Source organism: Mesoplodon bidens (assembly GCF_964165515.1).
Source record: "Mesoplodon bidens genome assembly, chromosome: 3".
NCBI lineage: Eukaryota > Metazoa > Chordata > Mammalia > Artiodactyla > Ziphiidae > Mesoplodon > Mesoplodon bidens.
Genome location: NC_138178.1, coordinates 19,475,408 through 19,500,182, shown reverse-complemented (window position 1 = coordinate 19,500,182; position 24,775 = coordinate 19,475,408). Strand labels below are relative to the sequence as shown.

Sequence of the window (24,775 nt, the reverse complement as noted above, 5' to 3'; positions counted from 1 at the left end):
TGAGATGGGAAAGTGTGAACTAAATCATACCACAGTTAAATGGACAACTGATTGGTCGAGGAGGCACACCCAAAGGCAATTGAAAATATAGACCTGAAAGGAAATTTCTGGAGATTTTCCCCAGGGCTGGCTCAGAACATATTCTTTCCAATACTGGAAAAATAAATAGCTTGGAAGAGGACATGGAAGGCATTCTAATTAAATTTACACATGGCCAGAAGCTAGATTCAAAAATAATTCTGCCAATAATAAATGACACAATAAATTAAATTTACCCTAACACTGGTTTCTTTTTGTTTTTTTTTCCATGTTTTTTATGCTTTTCATTTAATTTTACCACCCACTCTCTTTAGTTTATTTTAGGGTTTCGAGTTATGATTGGATCTTGACAATGTAGAAGAATACTGTGTAGTCATTTCCAGTGAGTGTAGGGGAATATTCTGTGAAGAAAACAGTTTTTCCTAGTATATTTGAGGTAAAATATAAAAATAAAGAATCAAAAGTAAGTCTTGGAAGAGACTGAGTTACATAACTTCTTTTTCTTTTCTTTTTCCCAAAATGACTATAAAAACTAGACATAACATATTTATTCTCCTCACCAAACTATATATATATATATATATATATATATATATATATATATATATATTTAATGCAGTCTGTGTGACCTAGCCTTCTTTGGGGTGTAAAAGTCCCCCCCGCCAAGAGGCTCTCACCCTGTTACTTCTTCCACTAGGGCTGCCTGAGTAAAACAGGACAGAGTTACCTCTTTGAATTTCCCAACAATAAATGTCTCTTTTCTCCATTAGTGTGAGTCAAAAAATAAACACAACTCAAACCAGAGGACTGTGCCAAATGACCAAACCTTTGACACCCAAACTCAATTCCTTCCATGTTTGTGACAAATCAGATAACTCACCATCTTAATAGGCCACCAAATTGAATATTTCCTTACCCACAGCATTGGCCCCATCACTGGAAACCTCCATGACCTTCTTCTCAGATGTTGCCTTCGTTTCCTCCCTCGGTTGTTGCTTCCTCAGTGCGCGGCTTCCCTCACCTTTTCCTCGGGGTTCCTGGCTGCTCTCAGCCATCTGAGCTTTGGAGCTTCCTCTGGGATTTTAGTGACCCCCCCACCGCTGCATTGTGCAGTCTTCCCTCTGATTCTGAAGGGGCTCCAGGCCTTTTGTGCTAAATTACACATTTTTCCTTACAGGCACTGAAAGCTCTGATTCATATCTTGTGTAACTCCACAGAGAAATGACTTTCCTCGTTATTTTTTCATAAGCCATTACAAGTTAATACTAATTTCATGTTAATATCCCTCTAAGGCTGCATTCAGTGGATCTCTTCCTTATCTCTGAAGAAAGTGGAAATGGGTGTCAAATGGCTCCTGTAGAAATTTCCTATGTTAGGATTGGATTTCAAATACGCAGAAATCCAAGTGGGATTGTGTGAAGGTTAGAAAATCTTCACAAATGGCTTAAATCCATTCCTTTTCTTTTGTGAAACTCTCGTTTTCTTAGCCTCTGACCTTTACCATATGTCTCACATCTCTGAGAATCATTCCAAAGTTTGTATCCTTCTCTGTCTTCCTTATTCTTTTCACATTTTTAAGTGGATGCACATTTTTGTGAAGTATATGAAGAGCAGTGAACATTTTCCCACACTCTGACAGGAACAACCATTTATCCCCTGCTATTTTTAGTCAGGACTAATAATAATGATATATTCGTTATTAAGGCGACGCTATCATTTTCAAATTTATTGCTAAACCTAGATATGAAACAGACTTCTATTTTTGTTCACACTTATGGCATAAGTTAGAAATATATGAACTTCTTCACTTTCTGGACCCTCTCTATCCATTAGGATGCATTTGATCGTAAGCAACAGAAAACAAAGCTTGTATTAGAAATTGGCTTAAACAGTCAAGGGGGGAAATTGGTTGATGTGTCTGATTCTCCAAAGATAGGGCTGGCTTTCATTTGGTTTCATTCAGTGAAACGATACTGAGATCAAGACCTTGGTTTCTATCAGTTCTTTGCTCTGTTCTCCACAATGTCATCCTATTGTTAGTTCCTTCTTGTGGTCCCATGATGGCTGCCAGCAACTTCGAGACCAGTTGCTTCCTTGTTCAAGGCCTGAGCCAAATGCCCCAATCTTACTGCCAGGGGTAGAGTTAACTTTCCCCAAAGCACAAGCTGTGTGGGAATGATGTAGACCAAGTGAAAACTCAAGAACCTCACGAAGGAAGAGGGTTACATGGACATCATCGGAGTTTCCAAAAAATAACTTCTGAGCAGTTTATCTAAAAATGCTGCCTATGTTGTAAACGTTCCTAGGGAAATGTTTATTTGTCCATCTGCATCATGAGGCTTTCTGACTTTATTTAAATCATTTTCATACTTTTTGGAGAATTTCTGTAATTTTTTTATACATGTCTAGCTTTTTAGTAAGTGATTGAAACATTGTAAATAGTTTCTGTTTAGTGTCTTTCACGAAACAGAAAATAAATTTCTATGAGAAGAATTACTTGCTCTCTGGTTTATTCTGTTAATTATTTTTATCCAGAAGCTGGGTAAAAACTCAAGTCTCAGTATGGGAGATGATCTCTGAAGTGTAAAGCATTCTTGTAATTGATTTTCAAAGATTTTTTTCAAGGATATTAGGAGAGTAATTTCCTGCAATATCAGTGAGAATTTTTTAATATTGTTTCATTTGAATATTCAGAGTTTCTCCCTGTCTGACTTGTGAAGCTCTAAAGAACCCTCTCTGACCACCATTACAGGTAATAGAAATTTGAAAAAAAAAAAATCTTGTTATGTAACTAATATTGTTATAATGTTACAGAAATAGTAAGACTTCTCTTTCTCTGGAAAAATTTACTTCTCTTAAAGAAATGTAGGGGACTACACCCAGACTTTCCCTCCCAAAGTAGTGAGCTTAGCAATAAGACAGTCATGGGTTTGAATTCAGGACATTCCAGTTAACTAATTTTGGGCCAATTGCCCAATCCCCTTAAATCTCAGTTTCCTTTCTTGTAAAATAAGGATAATAGGTCCCTCCCCTAGCATTTTCAGTTATTGAAATGAAACGTGATCAGCCCAGGGTCCTGCACATAGAAATCTCTAAGTAAATGATAGTTATTACAAAAAATATGTAAGTGAACAAGGAAAAAAAAATCAAAGTCCAACTGAATTGTAGGAAGTTATTACTTTAAAACTTTAGCAATTCTTTATCCTTTGTCATGCTGATTTCTTTTACTTTAGAAACATAGCAGTTTCCTTAAAAATGTTGTTTGGCGATGCTTAGTAGAAAATCCATCTCTGTGAAAATGTATGGACATATTTATGTATATGAATATATACATATATGGAGAGGGAGGGAGACTGCAGGGTCAAGGACACATGACCTAGGAGATGTCCTGCCCAGGGTGTGTGCCCTAGACTTTGACCCCAGGAATCCTCCCCACGCCACCACCATGAAAGGAGCCCCAGAATGCAAAATTCAAATCTGGAAGGAGGTAGAACAAGTGTTATTTCAGAGTGTGTTGTTTTGATTTGTAAGTTCATTTATACAAAAGTTGTTTCTCCATAGAATATAAAGCATTTATACCCTGGGACATACTGTCATCATAACCGGCTGACCATTTGTGAAGTCGTCATTTAATTTTCCCATCTGTAAATGGAGGGCTGGCTGAGACATTGGCTCCCAAATTTGCCTAATCATCAGAGTTGCCAGAAACTTTCAAATATATACATCATTCCCAGGTTCCATGAGCCTAGTAATGGTGTTTTAGGGGAATTGGGTAGGAGCTGCAAATGGGCGTGCTTATATTACATGGGGGTCTTGGTGATCATACCGCTCCCAGAGACAGACTTCAGTGTTGGTCTGTTTATTTGATCTAATCTCACAGCAGAGTCTTGTCCTGTATATCTGGAGTTGAGGGGCTAGTGTTCACTTTGAAACCCTATGTCTATTCAGTATCTCTTAAGATCTGTGCTTTGCCAAGTTTGAGTTCACACTGATCCGGAGAGGCAGCTGTGAGGTCTGCTGCCTTGACCTTCTGTGTTATTATTAGGTACTAAATTTGAGCAACAGTTAAGAAGAAAAAAAGAGCAGATAGCTATGTCTCTAAAAGGAGAGAGAGGCTGGCCTGACATATGACCAGAGGCTGTGTGTTGGAGCCCATAGAAACTGTGTTCTGGGCTCCCGGAGCCCAGAAATCCCATCAAGTAGCTGACAAGTGTTGGTGGCTGATGAAGAGGAAAAGGTCTTTCCAATATCTACAGTGTGGTTTTTGAAAATAATAAGAAATATTCCATCAGTGGTATCCCGATTCTAGAGATGTCGGAAGACTCTGAAGAACAAAACCCCAGATCATGACAGATATTGTTTTCTTTCTCACAATTCTCTTCTCTTTCAGAGGAAAAAAAAAAAAAACAAAACTATTGGCGAAAAGAGTCATGAACTTGACATTTTGCAGGATTCCAACCTTTCCATCACTACTTACTAAGAGCTCTTGCATTGGCCTCGGTCCCCAAGGAAATATAGACCTTTACACTGTGGTCAAGTTGACTTCTCTACTTGTTTATGACGTAAGAGAAAAGTGCGTATGAACTTCCCACCTGGGAGATTAAAAATGGAAGAAAGTGAAATTTCATGTTTAAAGTGACAACATCAGTAGGAGAGAGAGAGGGTTAGGATTTCAAGCATGGTTTGTAAGGAACTACGTCACATGGCTTAGTTAAGCAATTAATGTATTTATTTTTGGTATTGCTCTTTTTTAAGAATGAGGTATTTACAATATTATAAGTTTTAGGTGTACAACATAGTGATTCATAATTTTTAGGGGGTTATACTCCATTTATAGTTATTATGAAATATTGGCTATATTTAAATATCCCTGCCAAACAAAACACTACATGTACTTTTTTCAGAGCTGGAGTTTGACATGTGTATCCTGCTTCCTAGTTCCTCTGGCATAAAACCCACTCTGTTGAACTTGGCAAGCAAGCTTCTCATAATTTTCCCCAATCTACTCTCATCGATTTCTTCCCCGTCCATCTGAGTATCCTTATGTCCACATCACTCTTCTGTGTCTTTGCAAATGCTGTTCCCTCTCTCTGGAGTGCTTTTTTCCTTGTTTTTCTATGCCTGGCAAACTTGCCAAAACCCAGAGCACATGTTAGCTCCCCGGGTGCAGCCCTGCTGAGTGCCTAGGCAGAATAAGACATGGGAGCAGGCTGTGCTTCCATGATCCGCGTCCGGCTCCTTGGCAGGAGGTTGGCTGTGCTGTATCCTGACGTTTACATACACACCTGTCTTCCTGAGCTGGCCAGGGAGCCGCTGGGTTTCAGGGACTCTGTTTTATTTATCTTTCTAACCCCACTGCTTGGCCTCAGGTCTGGCACCCATAGGTACTCTCTGGATGTGTGATGAAGTCTAGGTCTGTGAGTTTTATGCAAGCTTTCTGGAAATAATGTGCCCTGATGCTCTTCCAAGGGCTCTTATATGCAGTGAACTTTGAGGAAGAGTGGCGGTGACAGTAAGAGGTCGTGCTTTTCCCTTCCCTTCCCCTGCTGCCCCACCTGCAGTGCAGTTGGTGGCATCCTTGTGCAGGGTTCATCATGACAGCTGATGGACTGTCTTGTTAAGCTGGGCCTCTGTGTGTTTGTCATCAAGTCACATTAGAGCTTCAGGTGCTTCGTTTACCACCAGCCCCGTCCCTCACCCCCAGCAAGAAAAAAGAGGGAAGAAAAAAAAAAAAGATGAAAGAGGGAGCACTACCAGATGGTTCATCTGACTCCACACCCTTATTGCAAGATCCTAGAACTGACAGTCTGCATTCCCACGTTGGAGTTTGCTTCCCCCTAAGGCTCCTGAATTAACCAGCTCACGTCCACACCGGGGCTTCCTCTGCCTTCTGATTCGGCATCACAGGGTGGGAAATCATCCTGACTTAGTTTTGTGCGTGCTTTTCAAGAGGCACCACACTTCGCACCTTCCTCCACCCAGGCCCTTATTTTTTCTGTTCCTTTACCCCTCAAATGTTCTTGGCATCCTTTCCCTGAGATAAATCATTCTGCCAGGCTCTGTGCCTGCAGGAGTGTATTCCACAGTGCTGACTGCCCCCCAGCCTCTGGTGGAATAGCAACTCCAATGCTGTTAGATCCAGCACTGTGTGACTTCAGACTGGGCTTAAGGAGAGTGGCCCCACAATGTATATGTGTGTATGTATATACATGTGTGTGTGCGTGGATGCCTGTGTGCACGTGTATACGTACGTGTGTATGTAGCGCCTCACCCCCTTCCTGTCTCTGTTGTTGCATGGTTGGCTTCTTCCTGATTTTAACATAAGTTAAAAAAAATAACTCTAAAGAGGCCAACGATTCAGGAAGAACATTAGCATCTTGCGGAATGACTTTCTGAGGACAGGTCTTCCCTTTGTATCTGAAAATATATTCATAATACTCGTCTTCTCTAGGTAGAGTAGGGAAGAAACTTTTTTATTCACTTTTGTATTATTTAGTGCACTGGTTTCCTTTTTCCCTATCTTTTTCGTTTTCTTTTCTTCTTTTTTAAAAAAATAAGTTCTTTTTAAAAATGAAAAAGAATAAATTCTTATACATATAGAAAAAAATAAAAAAATTAATTCTTATACCTATAGAGCCCCAGTACACAAACAGGTAAGAAATAATAGTATTTCACCAGCGTGACATAAGTCCAATTTTATAACTTTTATTTATTACAGAGGCTCTCAAGGAGAACACAAGGGAACGTGCTGGTAGTTTCCACTGTGTTCACATTTGGTATCTATTAGAGTTGGATCTGTGAAAGTTGTATTTCATGATGGTTTCTACAATATTTATTGAGAACCTGGAGGATTTGGGAGAAACCAGATTGGAGAGCATGGGTCCAAAGTGACCTCAAGGAAGTCTGGCCGTTGGAGTAAGATGCTTGGATGTTTGGAGGAAAAAAGTCTCCATGGCTTTGCTCTGAAAAAGGCAGTCACCTGAAATGCACCCAGCGGGCTGTGTATGACCTCAGCCTGGCCCACCCTCCCCCATCTTGGGCTTGCAGACCGTGGCCACTGCCTGAGCACGTCAGCTGCTCTGCTTGAGCCGAGGAGTGCAGGGACGGCCACCCTCCCCTCCCCGGCTACCCTTGTGTAGCTGTCAGGGACAATCTGTGTGGCTGGACTTCTCCCATCCCCTTCTCCCTCACAGCACAATTGCTTTCCTAATTCTCCTTTAAACTCTGAATAGAAAGCTGGGTGAATAGCAATTAGCTTATGAGCCACCATCTGTGAATAGTATCATTCCTGAGAATTTGCTCACAGCTCTGGCGCTCATCCCCTGGGTTATCATCATCTTTTATTAGCAGGACATCATATAACTATAAACTCTAAACTGTCTCAGCATTTCACACCCGTCTACCATAAAACGGCGATTTGGAGAGGCGATGCATATATCAGACACATCCTTTTAACAAATCATCGACAAAGCAAAACATGCTGTTCTTTCTTTCTTTTTTTTTTTGTTGTTGTTTTTGGCAGCACTGCACGGCATGCGGAACTTCCCTGGCTAGGGATGGAACCCGCACCCCCTGCAGTGGAAGCGCAGAATCTTAACCACTGGACCACTAGAGAAGTCCAACATACTGTTCTTTCTAATCGTGCCTCTAATCTCAGGTATGAAGAAACTTGCTCTTGCTTTCTCAAGAAAGAATACAGAGTTGCCGTGATTTAGACACTCATAGCGATTATCTCTGTGTTTTTTAAAATTATATATATATATATATACACACACACACACACACACATATATATATATATATATATATATATATATATATATATATATATATAAAGCACACAACCAGCCACAAACACCCTCATGAATTCCCACGATATAAGTGCCTGAACACTGTTTTTTTCCATTGAATGCACTTGATTTTCTGAAGCCTGGGGCTGACCTGAGCGAGCTGTGTGACGGCTTTAATTACTGATGTGCAAAAGCTAAAGAACGCTCAATTTGGTGTTTGTTGTCTCTGAATGTGGGCACTTTCCTGGAACAGCGAGGGGCGTTTTACAGCACAAGTTCCATCCTCCTAAGTCTGAAATGGAGCTGACGGGAGACAGTTGTTCAGAGCAGACTTCTCTCCATCTCTCTTTTTCCTTCTTACTCTTTTTCATCCCAACTTTTTCTTTTATAATTTGCTTCTTGCTTTATCAATAAACAGCACAATATTCCAGCAGATTTAGGGAGTTGCCCAGGATCGTGCTCGCCTGGCCCTGATGCTTCATTATCTGCAAGGAGAACAGGCAGCAGACTTGTGCCTCTTCATTTCTTACCCGTGCTCCGGGGCTCTGTGTCCATGTGCGGGCTGTGCTGTGCCAGGGCCATGCCCCTGAGCCATTCTGGGCACCTACGGACTTCGCAGAGTCCTGGATTCAAGTTGTGAAATACAGGACCTCGCTGTGGGTATCAGCACAGAGAAAACACAGGGCTCTCACGGTAGGAAAGAAAAAGGGTATGATGCCTTTTCCCAAGATTCCAGTGCATTGTCTTGGTCCCCTTTCCTTTATACTCACGTGAATGCAAGTGTTCAGAGCTAGAAGCCTCTAAGAGACTTCTTGAATGCAAGCCCAGTGTCTTCAGTCTGGGGCACAGGGTGTTTGTGATGAAGCTGAAGGATGCAGCCCAGGCCATTGGCACCTGGTTATAGGTCATCACAGGATCTCACATGGGCGTGGCTTCTGAATTCGCCTTGGAATTACCTGCAGTGAACCTGGAACAAGCTTTCTGAGATTCTCCTGCTAAGGTGCCTTTGGAGACTGTGTTTTCATATCAGTGGAGCTAGTAAATGAAATTTACAAGACTTTATCTCTGTTTCCAGGCAGGTGTGTGCCTTATGTTCTCCAGGAGTGCAAGGCATCTATTCTCATGTTAAAATACCCAGAGAAATGTATATTACCCTTTGACGGAAAGTTACCCAAAAATCCAGAGACGGAAACCACAACATTCCCTTAAATGTGTTAGTGTTTCAAAGCCTTACTAAGAAATACTAGAAATGTTATGGTTAACCAGTTGAAAATTGTTAATTTTTCATATTCTTTTTCCCAGAGGACTAATATGTTGGGCAAGTTGCCTTGAACCTTTATCCTCAGGACACCCTGAATCTTACCTTTAAATCAGATCAATTATGAAATAAATGTATTCAGCCAAGTATTTAAAGGTAAATCCCTCCTCACCATCTAAGGTTTTCATTAACTCAGTAACTTACCAGTGGTTCTCAAACTTTGCATTTGAATCACTTGGATTTTTTTTATTTTTTTCCCAAAACTATCCGGAAGCCTAGGCTACTTCCCAAGCCAATTTAATCATAATGTCCAGGGACTAGATCCAGGTGTTATATATTTTAAAACTCCTCAGGTAATTCTAACATACAGCCGATTTTGAGACCCACCTGTAAGTTATAATGGGTGGTAATAGGAGCAGGAAAGAATTACACAGAGTCAAATCTTCTAACCTTTTTTGAGTGCCTTTGGTCTGTAAGACTTTAAGAAGGCTGGAATTAATTGTTAATTCACTTATCCATTCTTCTACAATACTCGCTGAGTGTTGGTATGTGCCCGGCACTGGGTTTTTTGCACTGATTTGGACCTAACATTTCTCCTTTGGACTAAAGCTAACCAGGCCTTGGTTGGAACTTCTGGAGTTATTCCAGACATGAACAAATCACTTGGTCCTTTCTCTGTTGGTTCAGGACCTTGTAGAAGCTGACTTTGGGAGAGGGAAAAGAAGGTCTTTTCCATGTGAATGGATTCTTATCTCAATAAATTCTATTCCATGTCTAACTGACAGACTTACCCACGCAAAAGAGCCTGTTGAAGCATGACTCATCCAGGTTTCTGTGTAGCAAGCAGTATTCTGGAGAACACTGAATATTGGCTTAAAATCAAGCATTGTGGGATCCTTTATACCTCAATATACTTTGCCTCCTTAATTTTGAGTTCATTGATTGTTAGAGTTGGAAAGGACCTGAGGGAGTATCCTGTTTGCCTAGTTAATTTCTAGATGAGGAAACTAAGACTCTGGAAAATGACGTGACTGATGTACACCATTTTCTGTCCTAGAGGATGTCCATCATTTTCCCCTAGAGACAGAGCCAGCCTAGTTAGCGCCCCTCCCATGGTACCATTACAGGCTCCAGCCGTGCCTCCTTATGTACAAATGCTGGCCAGGCCTCCACCCTATGTAGCCTGCATTGTACTAAGGATGCCTGAGATGCTTTTTTGAACACATGGTCAGCAGTGCACAAGGTTTTAATTGTTGTTTGTTTGTTTTGAAGGATTCAAAGCAAAACTCATTTCAAAATGAGAAAATATCACATGTGGTACTTAATCCTTAAACAAACAAATTGGCTTGCATTCTTAAGATGTAGTTGATTTAGGGCTTCCCTGGTGGCGCAGTGGTTGAGAGTCCGCCTGCCGATGCAGGGGACACGGGTTCGTGCCCTGGTCTGGGAAGATCCCACATGCCGCGGAGCGGCTGGGCCCGTGAGCCATGGCCACTGAGCCTGCGCATCCGGAGCCTGTGCTCTGGAATGGGAGAGGCCACAACAGTGAGAGGCCCGCGTACCACACACACAAAAAAAAGATACCAGTCTTTTGCCTCTTAGTGTCCTGTTGATTACAGCGTCATCTGCTGGCATCAAAAAAAGATGATTCGAAGCTTTGGATTTTGAATCCTCGCCTTTCCTGGAGTGGCCTATCTTCTTTTTTTTTTAATTAATTAATTAATTTATTTATTTATTTATTTATTTATTGGCTGCATTGGGTCTTTGTTGCTGCACATGGGCTTTCTCCAGTTGTGGCAAGCGGGGGCCACTCCTTGTGGTGCGTGGGCCTTTCATGGCGGTGGCCTTTCTCGTTGCAGAGCACAGGCTCCAGGTGCGCAGGCCCCAGCAGTTGTGGCACGCGGGCCCAGCAGTTGCGGCTCGAGTTGCGGCTCTAGAGCACAGGCTCAGCAGTGTGGCGCATGGGCCTAGCTGCTCTGCGGCATGTGGGATCCTCCCGGATCAGAGCTCGAACCCGTGTCCCCTGCATTGGCAGGTGGACTCCCAACCAGTGCGCCACCAGGGAAGTCCCCTATATTCTTTTATTTTTTTTTAATTTATTTATTTTTGGCCGCATGGGGTCTTCGTTGCTGCGCACGGGCTTTCTCTAGTTGCGGTGCGCGGGGGCTACTCTTCGTTGTGGTGCGCGGGCTTCTCATTGCAGTGTCTTCTCTTGTTGCGGAGCACAGGCTCTAGGCGCTTGGGCTTCAATAGTTGTGGCACGTGGGCTCTAGAGTGCAGGCTCAGTAGTTGTGGTGCACGGGCTTATTTGCTCCGCGGCATGTGGTATCTTCCCGGACCAGGGCTCGAACCCGTGTCCCCTACATTGGCAGGCAGATTCTTAACCACTACGCCACCAGGGAAGCCCCCCTATATTCTTAATAGACAAGATCTCTCTATATATGTAACATGATACATGTATGTGTATATATATAATATTTTTTTCTTCTATACATATATATATATATATGTGTATACACAGAAAATGAAACCACATAATTTAATGTTCAGTTAACAAATGAGGAAATCAAGTCAGAAAGTATTTAAAGGCTTGTCCAAAATCTTGCATTTAGGTTGGGTCTCAGCTCTGACACATCTATCTTTTGATTTCTTGAGCGGTTAAACTAATCAATATGTGTTTCTTTGTGTCCAGCATTATGGATACATTTTGGTGAATCAGGTGTTGATGATTTTGATCAAGAGCCTTCTAAAAATTACCTCTTTGTAAAAGTCTGGCAGCACAACAGTCCATCAACCTTTCTCTACTTGGGTTCAGTGAGAGAGAATCAGGCCCTAATTCCCTAAAGCATTTATTCTATATAGTGAATTCACTTTCTCTCCTATGCAACTAGTATGGTGCCATCCTTGGGAGAATTGAGAAAATAGTCACTCAAATCATTTTCTCTGTTCTGTTCAGATGAAGAACCTCAGTTAAGAAAAACTGGAAGGTGAAAATTTCCTCCCATCCTATAGCACACTTTTTGAGGTACTCATTTACTGGCTTAACATGTATCCTTCTAGACTTTTATTGTCTGCAAATAAAGCCATTTAACTATGTACACACATATGCATACAAACAGATGGGTACAATGCAGTATGTACAAAGACAAGGTGATGAAAGAACTGGGGTGGCCCAGAGGAGAGGGAATCAGTCCTGCAAGAGGTAGGGGATAGCAAGGGGTTCGCAGTGGAAGTGATGGGTCTCGGAGGATGAGTAGTTTAATAAGAAGATAAGAGAGGAATGAGCACACCTATGTGGCCAGAGAGGAAGGTGTGCACTAGTGTTTGAGAACTGCCTGGGTCCAGTAAGTTTCTGGTATGGGGCAGCGGTGGAGGATGAGTGGAATGGACGGGTGAGGACCAAGCAATATGGGACCTTGTAGGTCATGTCAAGTCGTTTGGACTTTATTCTGGACTGTGGAGAGCCATTGATGAATTTCATTCTAAGACATTTGATCAATTCTATATTGATTGTGGAATGATGGCTCAGGAAACAGCATGGAGAATGGTTAGAAAGAGAGGCAGACCGGAGGGAAGATAGGAGAATGATTAAGTGGTTATAAACTAGGAGTGATCATCAATAAAATAGGAATAATAATGCCTGCTTTATAGCGTTGTTGGGAGAATGAAATGAGATAACATCTGTGGATGCGCCTGTTAAGTTATAAAAAGGAAAAAGGTACTATTTTTTTAATACCACCTGGCAAATATTTCAACTTTATCACTTTCCCTTGTGACTGACAATATCCTGATTTTCTCAGCATTGTTTCCTGTACTGCTTGTAACAAGAGGGAGAGAAAAATCTGACCCAAGAAAGGAGGAAATGATTTTGTTGATTAAAAAAAAAAAAAGGAAATCATAGTTACTTAGAAAAATCAAACTGTTTGCCAAGACGTCAGAATATTCTTCAAATATTTTTGAGGCCATTTGCCATGCCAGAGAACCATAGCCTCTTTTCTGTGAATGAAATTTAAACTTTCTGGGCTGTTTAGAAAAAGATAAGAGTGGTGGGTAGTGAAAGACCTGGTCCTTTAGGTCTTTGCCTGAGAGGGACCTGCTTTTCCCCTGAGGGAGCACTTCCTTGGACTGGACTGTTAACCCGGAAGTGCTTGTGGGAGGAGGACAGGAAGCTGGTCGCGGCTCATTGACATAACTCCCGCCTTGTGCACCTGCACCGAGATCGGTTCCTCCACCATCTTTGTTCTGCTTTCACTAGTAATCACCGTGTCTCCTGTCTGCCCCTTCTGAATTTCCTTCCATCTCTTACCTTCTTGTGGCCTCTTTAAGTTGAGTAGATAAGTGACCTTTTCCAAGGACCACCCAAAGGAAAGGTCTTTTGTTGCCTTTTCTTCTGATAATTCTCTTAGTGCTCATAATTACTGCCATGGTCTCCCCCGCCCCCGCTCCAGATCAGTGAACCACGATAGGATGAAAACAAGCAAAAAATGTTGAATTTTCCTTTCTCTTCTCTTCTCTTCTGTGTTTTTATAACTTTCCTCAGTTCATATGGAGTTCAAAATGTGTGGCTCCTTGGACCATGGAGAATTAGACCAGAGGGAGAAATGATGTCACTATCATTTCATAGGAGCATGTACAGTCAATAGGATGCTTGTCCTTTGGGTCCCGATGTTCTCTCCAGCCTGGGGGTTTGGAATGAGGCCTACTTGTGCATTTGGCACGATTTTTTGCATGAATTAACTTTAAAATGTTTTCCTGGCTCTTTCTGGGGTTTTCTTGCTTGGCTGTCAGTTACCATGCAGGCAGAAGTCTGCCTCAGTGCCCATATGCTGTTTTCCCATTCAATTTTTCTCTCCCTCTCTCTGCCTGGGCCCACTTCCCTCTATCCACCTCTTCTGTCCATTATTGTAGATTATGGAGACGTTAGAGAAGATTACCACCTAAACCATTTACCCTCTGTACATAAATATACCAGACAGTGCTTACTTTGGGCCTGGTAGATAAGTGATTAAAATTAAGAGAGGGGCTTCCCTGGTGGCGCAGTGGTTGGGAGCCCGCTTGCCGGTGCAGGGGGCGTGGGTTCGTGTCCCGGTCCGGGAGGATCCCACGTGCTGCGGGGTGGCTGGGCCCGTGAGCCATGGCCACTGAGCCTGTGTGTCCAGAGCCTGTGCTCCGCAACGGGAGAGGCCACAGCAGTGAGAGGCCCGCATACCGCAAAGAAAAAAAAAATTGAGAGGTTCTTTTCATCACAGAGTTGCTTTCAGTGACATTATTCTTTTGAATGATGCATATTTTAGAAAGGATTGCTGTTTGGGGGTGGACGTTTATCATGTTTGAAGGTCCTCTTGGCCGTGTTTTGGAGAGACCGAGTGCTGACCTACAGGTATTTAGCTATGCAGGGTTAACAGAACCTTGGTTTTCATTTGCTTGTAGCTGAGATGCCCCACCTCTTTTCTCTGTCCACTTTCTTCCCCCTTCTGATGATGCCAGCAGATGTAGGCTGATGCAAGGCTCTTCCTAATTGTGATTTCTGGACGCCTAACTGTTCCTTTTGCTTCTGAATATCTCTTCCTCTGGTTCCCTTTGACCCGCTGGGATTTTATCTGTCAGGATGTGTATAACCAAGTATCTTGAAAGCTTCCAGTAGATTTCAGGATAGTAGAACAAATCTCTGCCCCACTCCCCTCAGAAGTGGATATCATATTGTTAGTTATGAAATTTAATGCTTTAGGTGTGTTAATTCTATGCAAATAACTGAATTTATGTGGACTGTTTGATATTCTCATAGTTAATAGTTAATATGAACTTGTAAGTGCTTGAACAGGGTCTTGGGAGTTAGAATCTTGGCAATTCCAGTTACTAGTTGTATGACCTTGGAATACTTTCTTAGCCTCTTGGGGGTCTTAGTTTTCCTCTTTTAAAAGTAAGGAGAATGATAGCTACTTTGTAGGATTGCTGTATTAAATGAAATCCTTAAAAATACTTAGTATAGTTTTGACACAGACTTAACACTCAGTAAATGGTATGTATAAAACAGCTATGTAAGTGGGGCCTAAAGAAAGTTATAAAATTAGTTCACTAGGTTTAGATGTGTTACATCCCAGGGGACTAAGGAAATTGCACTTATCGCAAAAAAGTCACAGTTGAAATATTTGAGAAAACAATATAAGAGATGTTGGCAAATTTTCCAAATATGAAAAAGACTATGAGATGTATACAGGGAAGTTTGACTCCAATGCACAGCAAAGTTCTGGAACAGTAAATTAAGCATATGGTTTATAATCATTTAGTAAAGACTGTAGTGGTTGCTAGAAGTCACCATGGGTTTACTAAGAACAAAACTTCCCAAACATTCCATTTCCCTTTCAAATAGTATTATGTGCTATGTAAAAGTGAGGAATGCCATTTCAGCCAAGAATCTAATTGTCTACTTATGGTTAGTACAATAAACTATGGGCTAAAACTGCTGGGTTTGTAACTCAGCAGCCATTGAAGCCAGCTGATTAATGTCTTGGTTTTCTTGATGGGGTCTCTGGTGGAATACCATGGAGTTCTGGCGTGTAACTCTCTCACTTAAGACTTTAACTAGGAATTTGGATGAAGACATACCGTATGAATGTGTACCAACAAAATATGCAGATGGCCCAAAGTGGAGAGGGGTAGTAACTATAATAGAGGAGAGAATCAAAATTCAGAATATTTCTGATCATTTGAAGCATTGCATGGAACCCAAAAGATTGAGTTGAATGAAGCTAAAGCGAAGACGTTACGCTCAAAAGGTCAAGCCTGAGTAAGAAAGGAGATCTTGTTTGGCAGAAGTTCAGGTAAAAATGATCTGGTCATTTAATTGACCCTAAACTTTATATTCTTCCATTCATCCATCCAGTCATTCATTCGTTGACTCTAACATGTATTGAAAGTACTACCTGCCATGCCCTTTTCTTAGCATTGGGGAGACAGTAGTGAACAAAATAGTCAAAAATCCCTACCCCCATGGACCTTATCTTCTTTATACGCCAACAGTTGTGTAGCTGCCTAAAAAAGTGAACCTAATGTTAGACTTTATTTACAAAAAGTAGAATATCCAGCTCATGATGGTTAATAGTTCTACTCTATGATTTAATATGTTGTTCTTGGTGCTTTGTCTTACACGGGGATCCTTACTTTCAGTTCTGAATGCTCTAGTCTGGACAAACAAGAGTGACAATAACGTGATGGTAGGAATATAAACCATGTTGAAGGGGAATTGGTCGATGACAGGAAGAGTAAACTAAGTAGGGAAATTATATCCCTCAAATATTTGCAAGATACATGAGACGAGCTTATAAGATATGTAAGCTTGTTCTCTGTGGCTCCCAGGAGTCAATACTAATTATAACGAGGATGATTTATAGTAAACAGAAGAAAGATTGAGCTCCGTGAGGGCTGAGATGTCGCTGCTGTGATTCCTAGTCATGTGCCTGGTACATGGTGGGCGCCCAGAGATGTGTGGATGGATATTCACATGGCATTTTGTGAAGATAACCTAGGTACTGAAATAATGTAAAAAATTTAAGTTCAGTTTTTGTATATCTTAAGGAATCGGAGGGTGGAATAAAGTACCTGAGAACAGCTCTGGGGGATCAGGATGTTTTCTTCGATCACGTTCTAACATTTACAAGTGAATTAAACCACTTTTCTTAACAGACATTTAAGAGGCCATTTTAAGATTTCTTTGAAATTTCTAATATGCTTATTCACACATTACCCAACCCAGCTCAACCTGCATCATTTTTTGAGGGCTTCACCATAATTCTGACCCAGGGCCTTGCTTTCTCTGAATTTAACAATTCTGCAGAGCATAACATTTAATTCTTCCCTAATTGCTTCATGGGTCTCCCCATCAAGGTGGTAAGATTTTGGAGGGAAGAACCTTATTTTGTATTTTTCTTGTATCAGACACAGAGCGGAAAGTCAGGAAATGATGCTTGCTTGCTTGATTGATTCATCCACTAAGAAGGAGAGTCAGTAGCAATATCATTTCAGCCACTGTAAGAACTCATGTAAGACATAACGGTTAAATAGACTTTAATTTCTCTAGCCCCTGCATACAAAGAAGGGATTTATGTTCTTAATTTATTAGAGTCTCCTACGTTGGCCGGGCAAGTGCTTTGTACGTAGCTGATTCTTTGTATATAGTTGAATATTAATGGCTGTAGTCCAGGGCTCAAATTGTCTTCTTGGCTGAACCTCTGAGGGGAGCTGGGACTCCAGGTACAAACCCCTAAGCCCAGTTTGGAGGCTCATTGACTGTGATTCATGTACTTACGTGGCTGGATCTAGCACCCAGTTACATTTGAATTTCAGATAAACAACAATGCAATGTTTGGGACACACTTATATTTAAAAAATGTTCATTGTTTATCTAGAATCAAACGTTAACTGGGTGCCCTGTATTTTATCTGGCAACTCTCCATATAAACCCCATTCTTCTCGTGTTGCCATGAATCTAAGCTGTTAATTAACCCCTAAATTAACTTCACTGAAAGAAAATATTTGTGCCCATGTGCTTGATTCCAATGGCAACTTTTTTTAATTGAAAAGAGGGAAAATCCATGCGCTGTATACTGTTTTTGTCATATTCTTTCAGGTGTGTCCAATAATGATACTTCCACAGACACCTAGGGTCTCAGCAGTTCCAAATTAATCTCTCATGGTTTCCTTGGTGGCATAGTTTAGTTGGCTCACATGATATGTTGCTGATGTTATTTTGCTCAGACACCACAGAAACCATTGCTAACAAATAATTAGGTTCTCCACGTTAGAAGCGGGTGAAATGTGAATTTGGGATACTCTGTCTTCTCACTTCCTACACATCAACTGCATTGGCTAATAAGAGCCGTAGCAATCAAAGCAAAACATTACCTCTTTTAGGTAATTCTTTTGTTCTCTTCTTTCATCTGCTCATAGGGAAGATAATATTCCTTATAAACTTCTTTTGAGGGGAAGACAGCTCACACTTAGGAAAATTGCATCCATTTTCCCTAACTAAGTAATGACTTGCTGTTTAGGAGCAAAAGCCTTAAATATCATTTATTCATTCAGCAAACATTTATCAAGCAGCTCTATGCTAGGTACTAGGGGAAACAGAATGAGTAAGATGTAGTCCCTTCTTTCAAGGGTTCACAGGAATCTGCCCGTTCAGTGCTTGCTTCTAAATGGCTCAGCAGTCATTTCAGAGAAAAAGTGTGTAGTAAGAGCTAATTAGCTCATAATGAAATGATTCTTCTCCCAAATGCTTTAAAGAAACACTAAACCTTACATTCTGAGCAGAGGCTGTTCCTAATCGGTATTTCGAGGAGCTAGAATTGGACTGTTTCCTTCTCCCTTTGTTCGGTCGTTAGGACTTTGCCGCTCCCAGTGTGGTCTGCAGACCAGCGGCATCAGCATCCCTTGGGAGCTTGTTAGCAATGCAGACCCCTGGGCCCTGTCCTGGACCCACTGAATCAGAGTGCGCAGTGGAACCAGGACCCCAGGTGATTCATGTGCGCCCTGAGGTTTTGAGAAGCCCTGGTTTGATACAGAATTTCTCCAGCTCTACTTTGTGTGGGATGATCATCTGAGGATCTTGTTAAGGCAGATTCCTGGGCCCCAGCCTCGGGGATTCTGATTCTGTATGATGGGGCCCAGCCTGAGAATTTGCATTTCTCATAGTCTCCCAGGAGATGCTGGTGTTGCCTGTTTGGGAACCACTCTTGGGGTAGCACCAGTCTAGCTCGCTTGGGGTATTGAACTGACCTTTGTTGGCGATGGTGACTAGAACCCCAATGAGAAACTCAGTCTGGTTTTCCATCGCTTACAATGGAGTCAGGAACATGAGGACGAAACTGCTCCCTGGAAGATCTAGCCTGTTGTGGGGATGGATTTGCATACAGTGGACTATTCAGGCCAGTCTGTTCTGGTCGTTGTGAGACTACAGAAGAGGGAGCAATTAAATTCTCCTTGGGGGCTCAGCCATTTGAGTTGGGCCCTGCAAGATAATAGGATTTTGGCCCATTCCTGGGATTCATATGAATAAATGCCAGGAGAGTGGGATATACATGAAGCAGTGATAGTGAATCCAGTATTGCTACATTGTAAGATATAGAGCCTCCAGAAAGAAGAAGAGCAGAGAGCATGAGAGATGGGTCTGGGAAAAAGTTTGGGGACAAGATGGAGAGGTGTCTTAAAAATGTCACCTTAAGGAGTTTCGATTCTGTCTTAGAACTTTTTGCTATAATGACATCTGTTTTGTTTTTTTTAAAATAGTTTGCATGTCTCGTACTTACTATTCTGTGTGTGTGCTTTTTTTTTTCTTTCAGGATTAAGCATGAAAACATTGTGGCCCTGGAAGACATCTATGAAAGCCCAAATCACTTGTACTTGGTCATGCAGCTGTAAGTACCTGGTTTAATTGATGAGTGCAGACCAGGGGTTGCAAACTCAAATGCCTAAAGGGCCAGGTGGTAAAATAACTTAAAGGAATGGGCCAGGCAAGACAGCAGGGAGTGGTGAGAACTGTAGGGCAGTGGGCAAGAATGTGTCCGTCTAAGACCAGTGGTCTTTAGACCTCACTTGGTCTCATCTGCAGCTGCTGGATCCGACTGAAAATCTGGAGTCCTCACAATGGAATCCAATGCTACTATTGCAGGGTCGCTCTATTTAGGATGTCTCTTTTGCTTTTTTAATGTGCAAGGTCCAAATATTGCTTCCTGAAAGCACTTCAGTGGGCCCACTGTGAAGTACACTCTGCTCCTGTCTCCAGGAGAAACTCCCACCCTTGTCTTCTTCTAGGGAGGCTGGGGGATGGCAGCAGATGGTAGCTGTGTGTTTTGTCCCTTCCCTTCTCCTCTTCTGCTGGCAGATAAATGCACATGTGATTCATGCCAAACATACGAGACGTATAATTGGAGTTGGACTATGCCATTATCATAGTCCCCCTTTAGAATATTTCTGCATTCCAGTAACTCTGGAGCTTACCAGAAGGTGGAAGAAATAAGAAAGCTGAATATCTAGGTAGAGGCTATACTTGAACAGGTGTTTTATTGTTTTTTCTCTTTTTTAATGTGAGGTGAAATTAGCCTGCCCACATACACAAATGCTTTATTCTAAGTGATGTAATTCGTAGGAGTATTCCAGGACTAAACTTGTTATAATTAAGTGACGGAAACTGTATCAGAGTGCTGCATTTTCACCACGACTTGAGTAAATTCTGGAACACTGTGTTAGTGAGCTTAATGACCAAAGAGGATTTTTGCTGAAGGTCAGAATATATACTTAAATTTCATTATTTATTAATGATTTTCAGACATTGAATTTCCAAAGGGATTTAGAAGATTTGAGGGTCAGGCTAACAATTTCTTTTTCATCGATTTTCCTTTTTCTTATGAATGTTTAAACAACACATTAACTTGGAATCATGTTAGGATGCAAATAAGTTTTCATCAATGCATTTATTTAATCTTTCATTATTTTTAAAGTATTTTTAGTAGATTATGACACTTTTTTATAAACACTTATAAAAGTGTCCAAGTTGGAAGCATGTGGGCAATTTTTCTCTGACAATTGACAGTCTTAGGTGATGACCAGCAGTTTTACAGGTTTGTGTGTTGTTGTCTGCTATTAGACAGGCAGTGACTGCTGACTCCATGTTAATTTTCAGTATCCTAAGTGCGATCTTTCCTAGTTCCTTGCTGTTCTGTTTGTTTTATGATTCACATTTCTAGTTCCCCCCAGATCTGATATCCTTCCTAGAAACTCATGTGACTTTTCTTTTATACAGAATCAACTCTTAAAGAAGCAAGTGAATCACTTTCCCACCAAATATTGACTGCCCAATAGGAAAAACAGAACATTTTGGGGACAAGAAAAAGCCCCGCAAAATGTCCGTAGTACATTTAAATGTGTGCTTTTTTTATTGGCGATGCAAAAAACAAAATATTAATACTTGAATCCAAAGCTATATGCATTCACTTGCTTTAAGTTCTCTGTTTATGAAACCGTCACTAAATAAGAGGCAAGCACTCCATATGTGTACGTCTCACCTCTGCCTCTTACTGGCTGGGTGAACTTTAGCAAATAACTGGGCCTTTCTTACTGGAAGCTGGGCCTTTCTTATCGGTTTCCTCACTGAAAAAAATTTTACATAATAATAATAATATTTACATAGAGGGCTGTAGTGAGTACTGAATGAAAAAAATGTGTGGGAGATAGTCTGTCATAAATAATAGGTCCTCAATGCAGACTACTTTCTCTATGGAATTATTTTATCAGTTTGTCTCTGCAGATGGTCTTTAATTTTATGAGATAAAGTTCAAGTACATTTGAATTCTACCTTTCTAAGCAACTTGACTGTATACTTATGAGCAGTAGTGTATATAAAGATAGGTTGGCAGGAGAGCATGAAAGTGTCCAGAATGGGATGAACTTTAGAACATTTCTCTTACTATTTTATTGTTTTCAGTGTGTAAGTCTTCCATATCTGTTGAATTTATTCTGAAATATTTTTTTTTGATCTTGTTGTAAATGGGTTTTTCCTTCATTTTTCCAGTGACTTGCTTCTGTTATAAAAATACAGTTGATTTTTGTACATTAACTTACAATCTTGCTAAATTCACTTATTGTTTGTAGTAGTTGTTTTGTGGATTTCTTAGCATTTCCTATCTAAACAATCATGTCATCTGCAATTTATGTTGATTCTGGTTGGTCCCCAAAGGAATTCTATTTGGTAAAACACTGATAGTTTAGTCCTAAATATTAAGTGTATTTGAATGTCGTAATTATATTCCTTTAAAATGTTTTATGTCAGATGTTTTGAAAATTCAAGTTGACCTCCCTCTTATTCCTTCCTCTCCTCCATTCGTTATCTTAATCAGTGAGATTTTTAAAAAAAGCAATGGCAAAAAAGAAAGAAAGGGAGGGAGGAAGGAAGGAAGGGAGGAAGGAAACCCTAATGGATCAGAATATAATCCTGGGAAAATCTTTGGTCTGGTTTGAGGATTTTGTGGGCTTTATTGTTATTTTTGTTATTGTGTTTTAGTTTTTGTCAGTAAGACTCAATAGTTTTTGTTCCTGAGACCCCTGTATTTTTTCTGCCTGGGTCAGTGGAACATGGGCTTGTTTGTTTTTTTTAAGAGTTTAGAAAGTCCTTGATTTCAAAATACTTGGGGATGATCTAGAACACATCATTTGAGAAGGACTGTAGTTCACAGTATTTGTGCCTGGGAGGTTTCTGGTTTCCTAAGAAACATCATCTTAGGCACTGACACTCAGATATAATAGGGGATGCTCAGTAGTAATTTTATTACTTAGCTAATTGCTATTTCGACTCTGAGTACTGTTTGTTCCTTTGCTACTGCAGCAAAGGAGACTTGATTGTTTATAGAGGTCTATATTTAAATTTTTTTCAGGGTTTGGGACAAATACCTTTTTTCCCCGAGTGCTATTTTTTGGAACATTCTTCTCTTTTTTTAGTTCTTTTTAAAATTTTATTATTGAGAGATAATTGACTTACAACATTATATTCATTTTAGGTGTACAACATAATGAATAGTTCTTTTTGGAACATTCTTCTTTAGATAGTGTGAGATCAAAATGACATTGAAGTAAATTGCAGAAGAAAAGTCAGTTTGTTTAAAGTTTATTTCTGGTCTGACTTTGCTTGTGGGGTGTTAGCCCACATATCTGGAGATGATAAAGGACAGCCCCTCACCTCCTCCCCTTCCACATCTATAACAGCTTAGGAAGTAAAAAACACTTCAGGCTGATACATTTCAAAGGGCACATCAGAATTACTTTTTCAAGAATGAGATTATATTTCTTATTGAATTGTATCATATTCACCAGGTCCGAAGTAAACTCCTGAACATTTCACAAAATCTGCTTTCTCCTGCTGTCTGTCTCATCCCAGCAAATGGTAAACTTCTTTCTTCCAGTTGCTCAGGCCAAAATCCAAAGTCTTCCTTGACTCACCTTTTTTCTCTTAGGCCCTACAGTCCCATCCATTGGCAAACCCTGTGGTCACTAACTCGAGACTATCTCGAGAATCCAGCCACTTTCTCATCATCTCCACCATCATGGATAAAACTTATCTTACTTCCCCCATCCTTTCCCCACTGCACTGTTCTTTCTCAGCATGTTAGCCAGACCTTGTCATGTCTCTTGAAAACTCCTACTGGCTTCCCATCTCAGAGTACAAGACCAAGTCCTTTTTTTTTTTTTTTTTGGCCGGACCATGTAGCATGCAGGATCTTAGTTCCCCAACCAGGGATTGAACCCAAGCCGCAAGCAGTGGAAGCGGGGAGTCTTAACCACTGGACCACCAGGGAAGTGCAAAGACCAAGTCCTTGTAGCAGTCTCAAGGGTCTTCCATGTCCTGGTCACCTCTCTGACCTCGCCTCCCACTCCTCTCTCATTATTTCATTCACCTTGCTGTTCCTCAGACACACCACGCCTGTGCCACCACGGACCTTTGTTCTGCTTGGAACACTGTCTCTTTGATATCTTCACGCTATCATGGAAATATTAGAAATATTAGAATTTCTACCAAATGTCACCGTTTCAATGAGATATTATTCCCCAGCGCCCCTGTGAAATAGCACCTTTCCCTACCATCTCTTGCCACGCACACATTGATTCCTGGCCCCCTGCCCAGCTTGATTTTTCTCTGTAGCACTTGTCACCGTCAGAAGACGTATCTCTGCTTTGTTCTCTGCTAGAACCATGCTTGCACATTACGGTAGGCACTTACTAAATATTTGTTCCATTAATGATTACATATAATAGGAATAGTGGTTAACACTTACTTATTCACTCATTTAATCCTATCACAAACTCAGGAGCAACTCTCTCTTTTTTTTTTTAACTTAAACTGCATACAGCATATATTTTTTTTAATTTTTAAAAATTTTTTGGCTGTGCCATGTGGCATATGGGATCTTAGTTCCCCAACCAGGGATCAAACCCATGCCCCCTGCACTGGAAGTGCAGAGTCTTAACCACTGGACCGCCAGGGAAGTCCTCAGGAGCAACTCTTATCCCAATTTTACATGAAGAACCTGAGCAGAAAACTTGGGTCATTTATCCAAGCCAGCGAGTGACCCAGTGAATACACTTAATGAACGTAATACAATACACTGATGACATTTTCTAGGAAAAAATCTTGTAGGTAATATTAATGTGAATAGTTCAGTTTACCTTGAAAAATGTATTACTTATGATTACATAAATGCTTAGCTAACTATAAAATGCCCTGTATATTGTAGTGGTTTGTTAGGGGAATAAAATTTACTACATAATATCACAGAAAGTCACTAAACCAATCTCAGTTCATTCACAGCAGTGATTGTGTTTCTTTCTTAATTTTTTCAACTAATGAAGGAATGGCTGAACGTTTTTTACCAGTATTGTGATTTGCTGCATTGTGCGTATTCCATGCGAGATAGAGATATTTCTGATATTCCTTTTATTCCAGAACAGCATTAAGATGTGTGCAACTAGTTGCCCGCTGAGCCTGAAAACTAATGATTAAACACACGTTCTTTAAAGAATGTTAATTTGATTCCTGAGCAGTCCAAGACACAAAAATATATGCAGCTTCCAAGAGAAAATATGATTTATCTACTCCACTAGCTGGTGCATGAATCTGTTTGAACAGTTCCCTATTTGTGGGCTG

The 24,775-nt window shown here is 40.8% G+C and overlaps 1 protein-coding gene across 5 annotated transcripts in view; it reads left to right on the top strand.

The window, feature by feature from the left end:
- CAMK1D (calcium/calmodulin dependent protein kinase ID) overlaps positions 1–24,775 on the top strand; it is a 423,988-nt gene that overhangs the window by 247,161 nt on the left and 152,052 nt on the right. For all 5 annotated transcript variants that reach the window (XM_081229204.1, XM_081229202.1, XM_081229199.1 and 2 more), the window contains exon 3: positions 19,425–19,499. In XM_081229204.1, the coding sequence (XP_081085330.1) occupies positions 19,425–19,499 (75 nt within the window). The remainder of the gene's footprint in view (positions 1–19,424; positions 19,500–24,775) is intronic.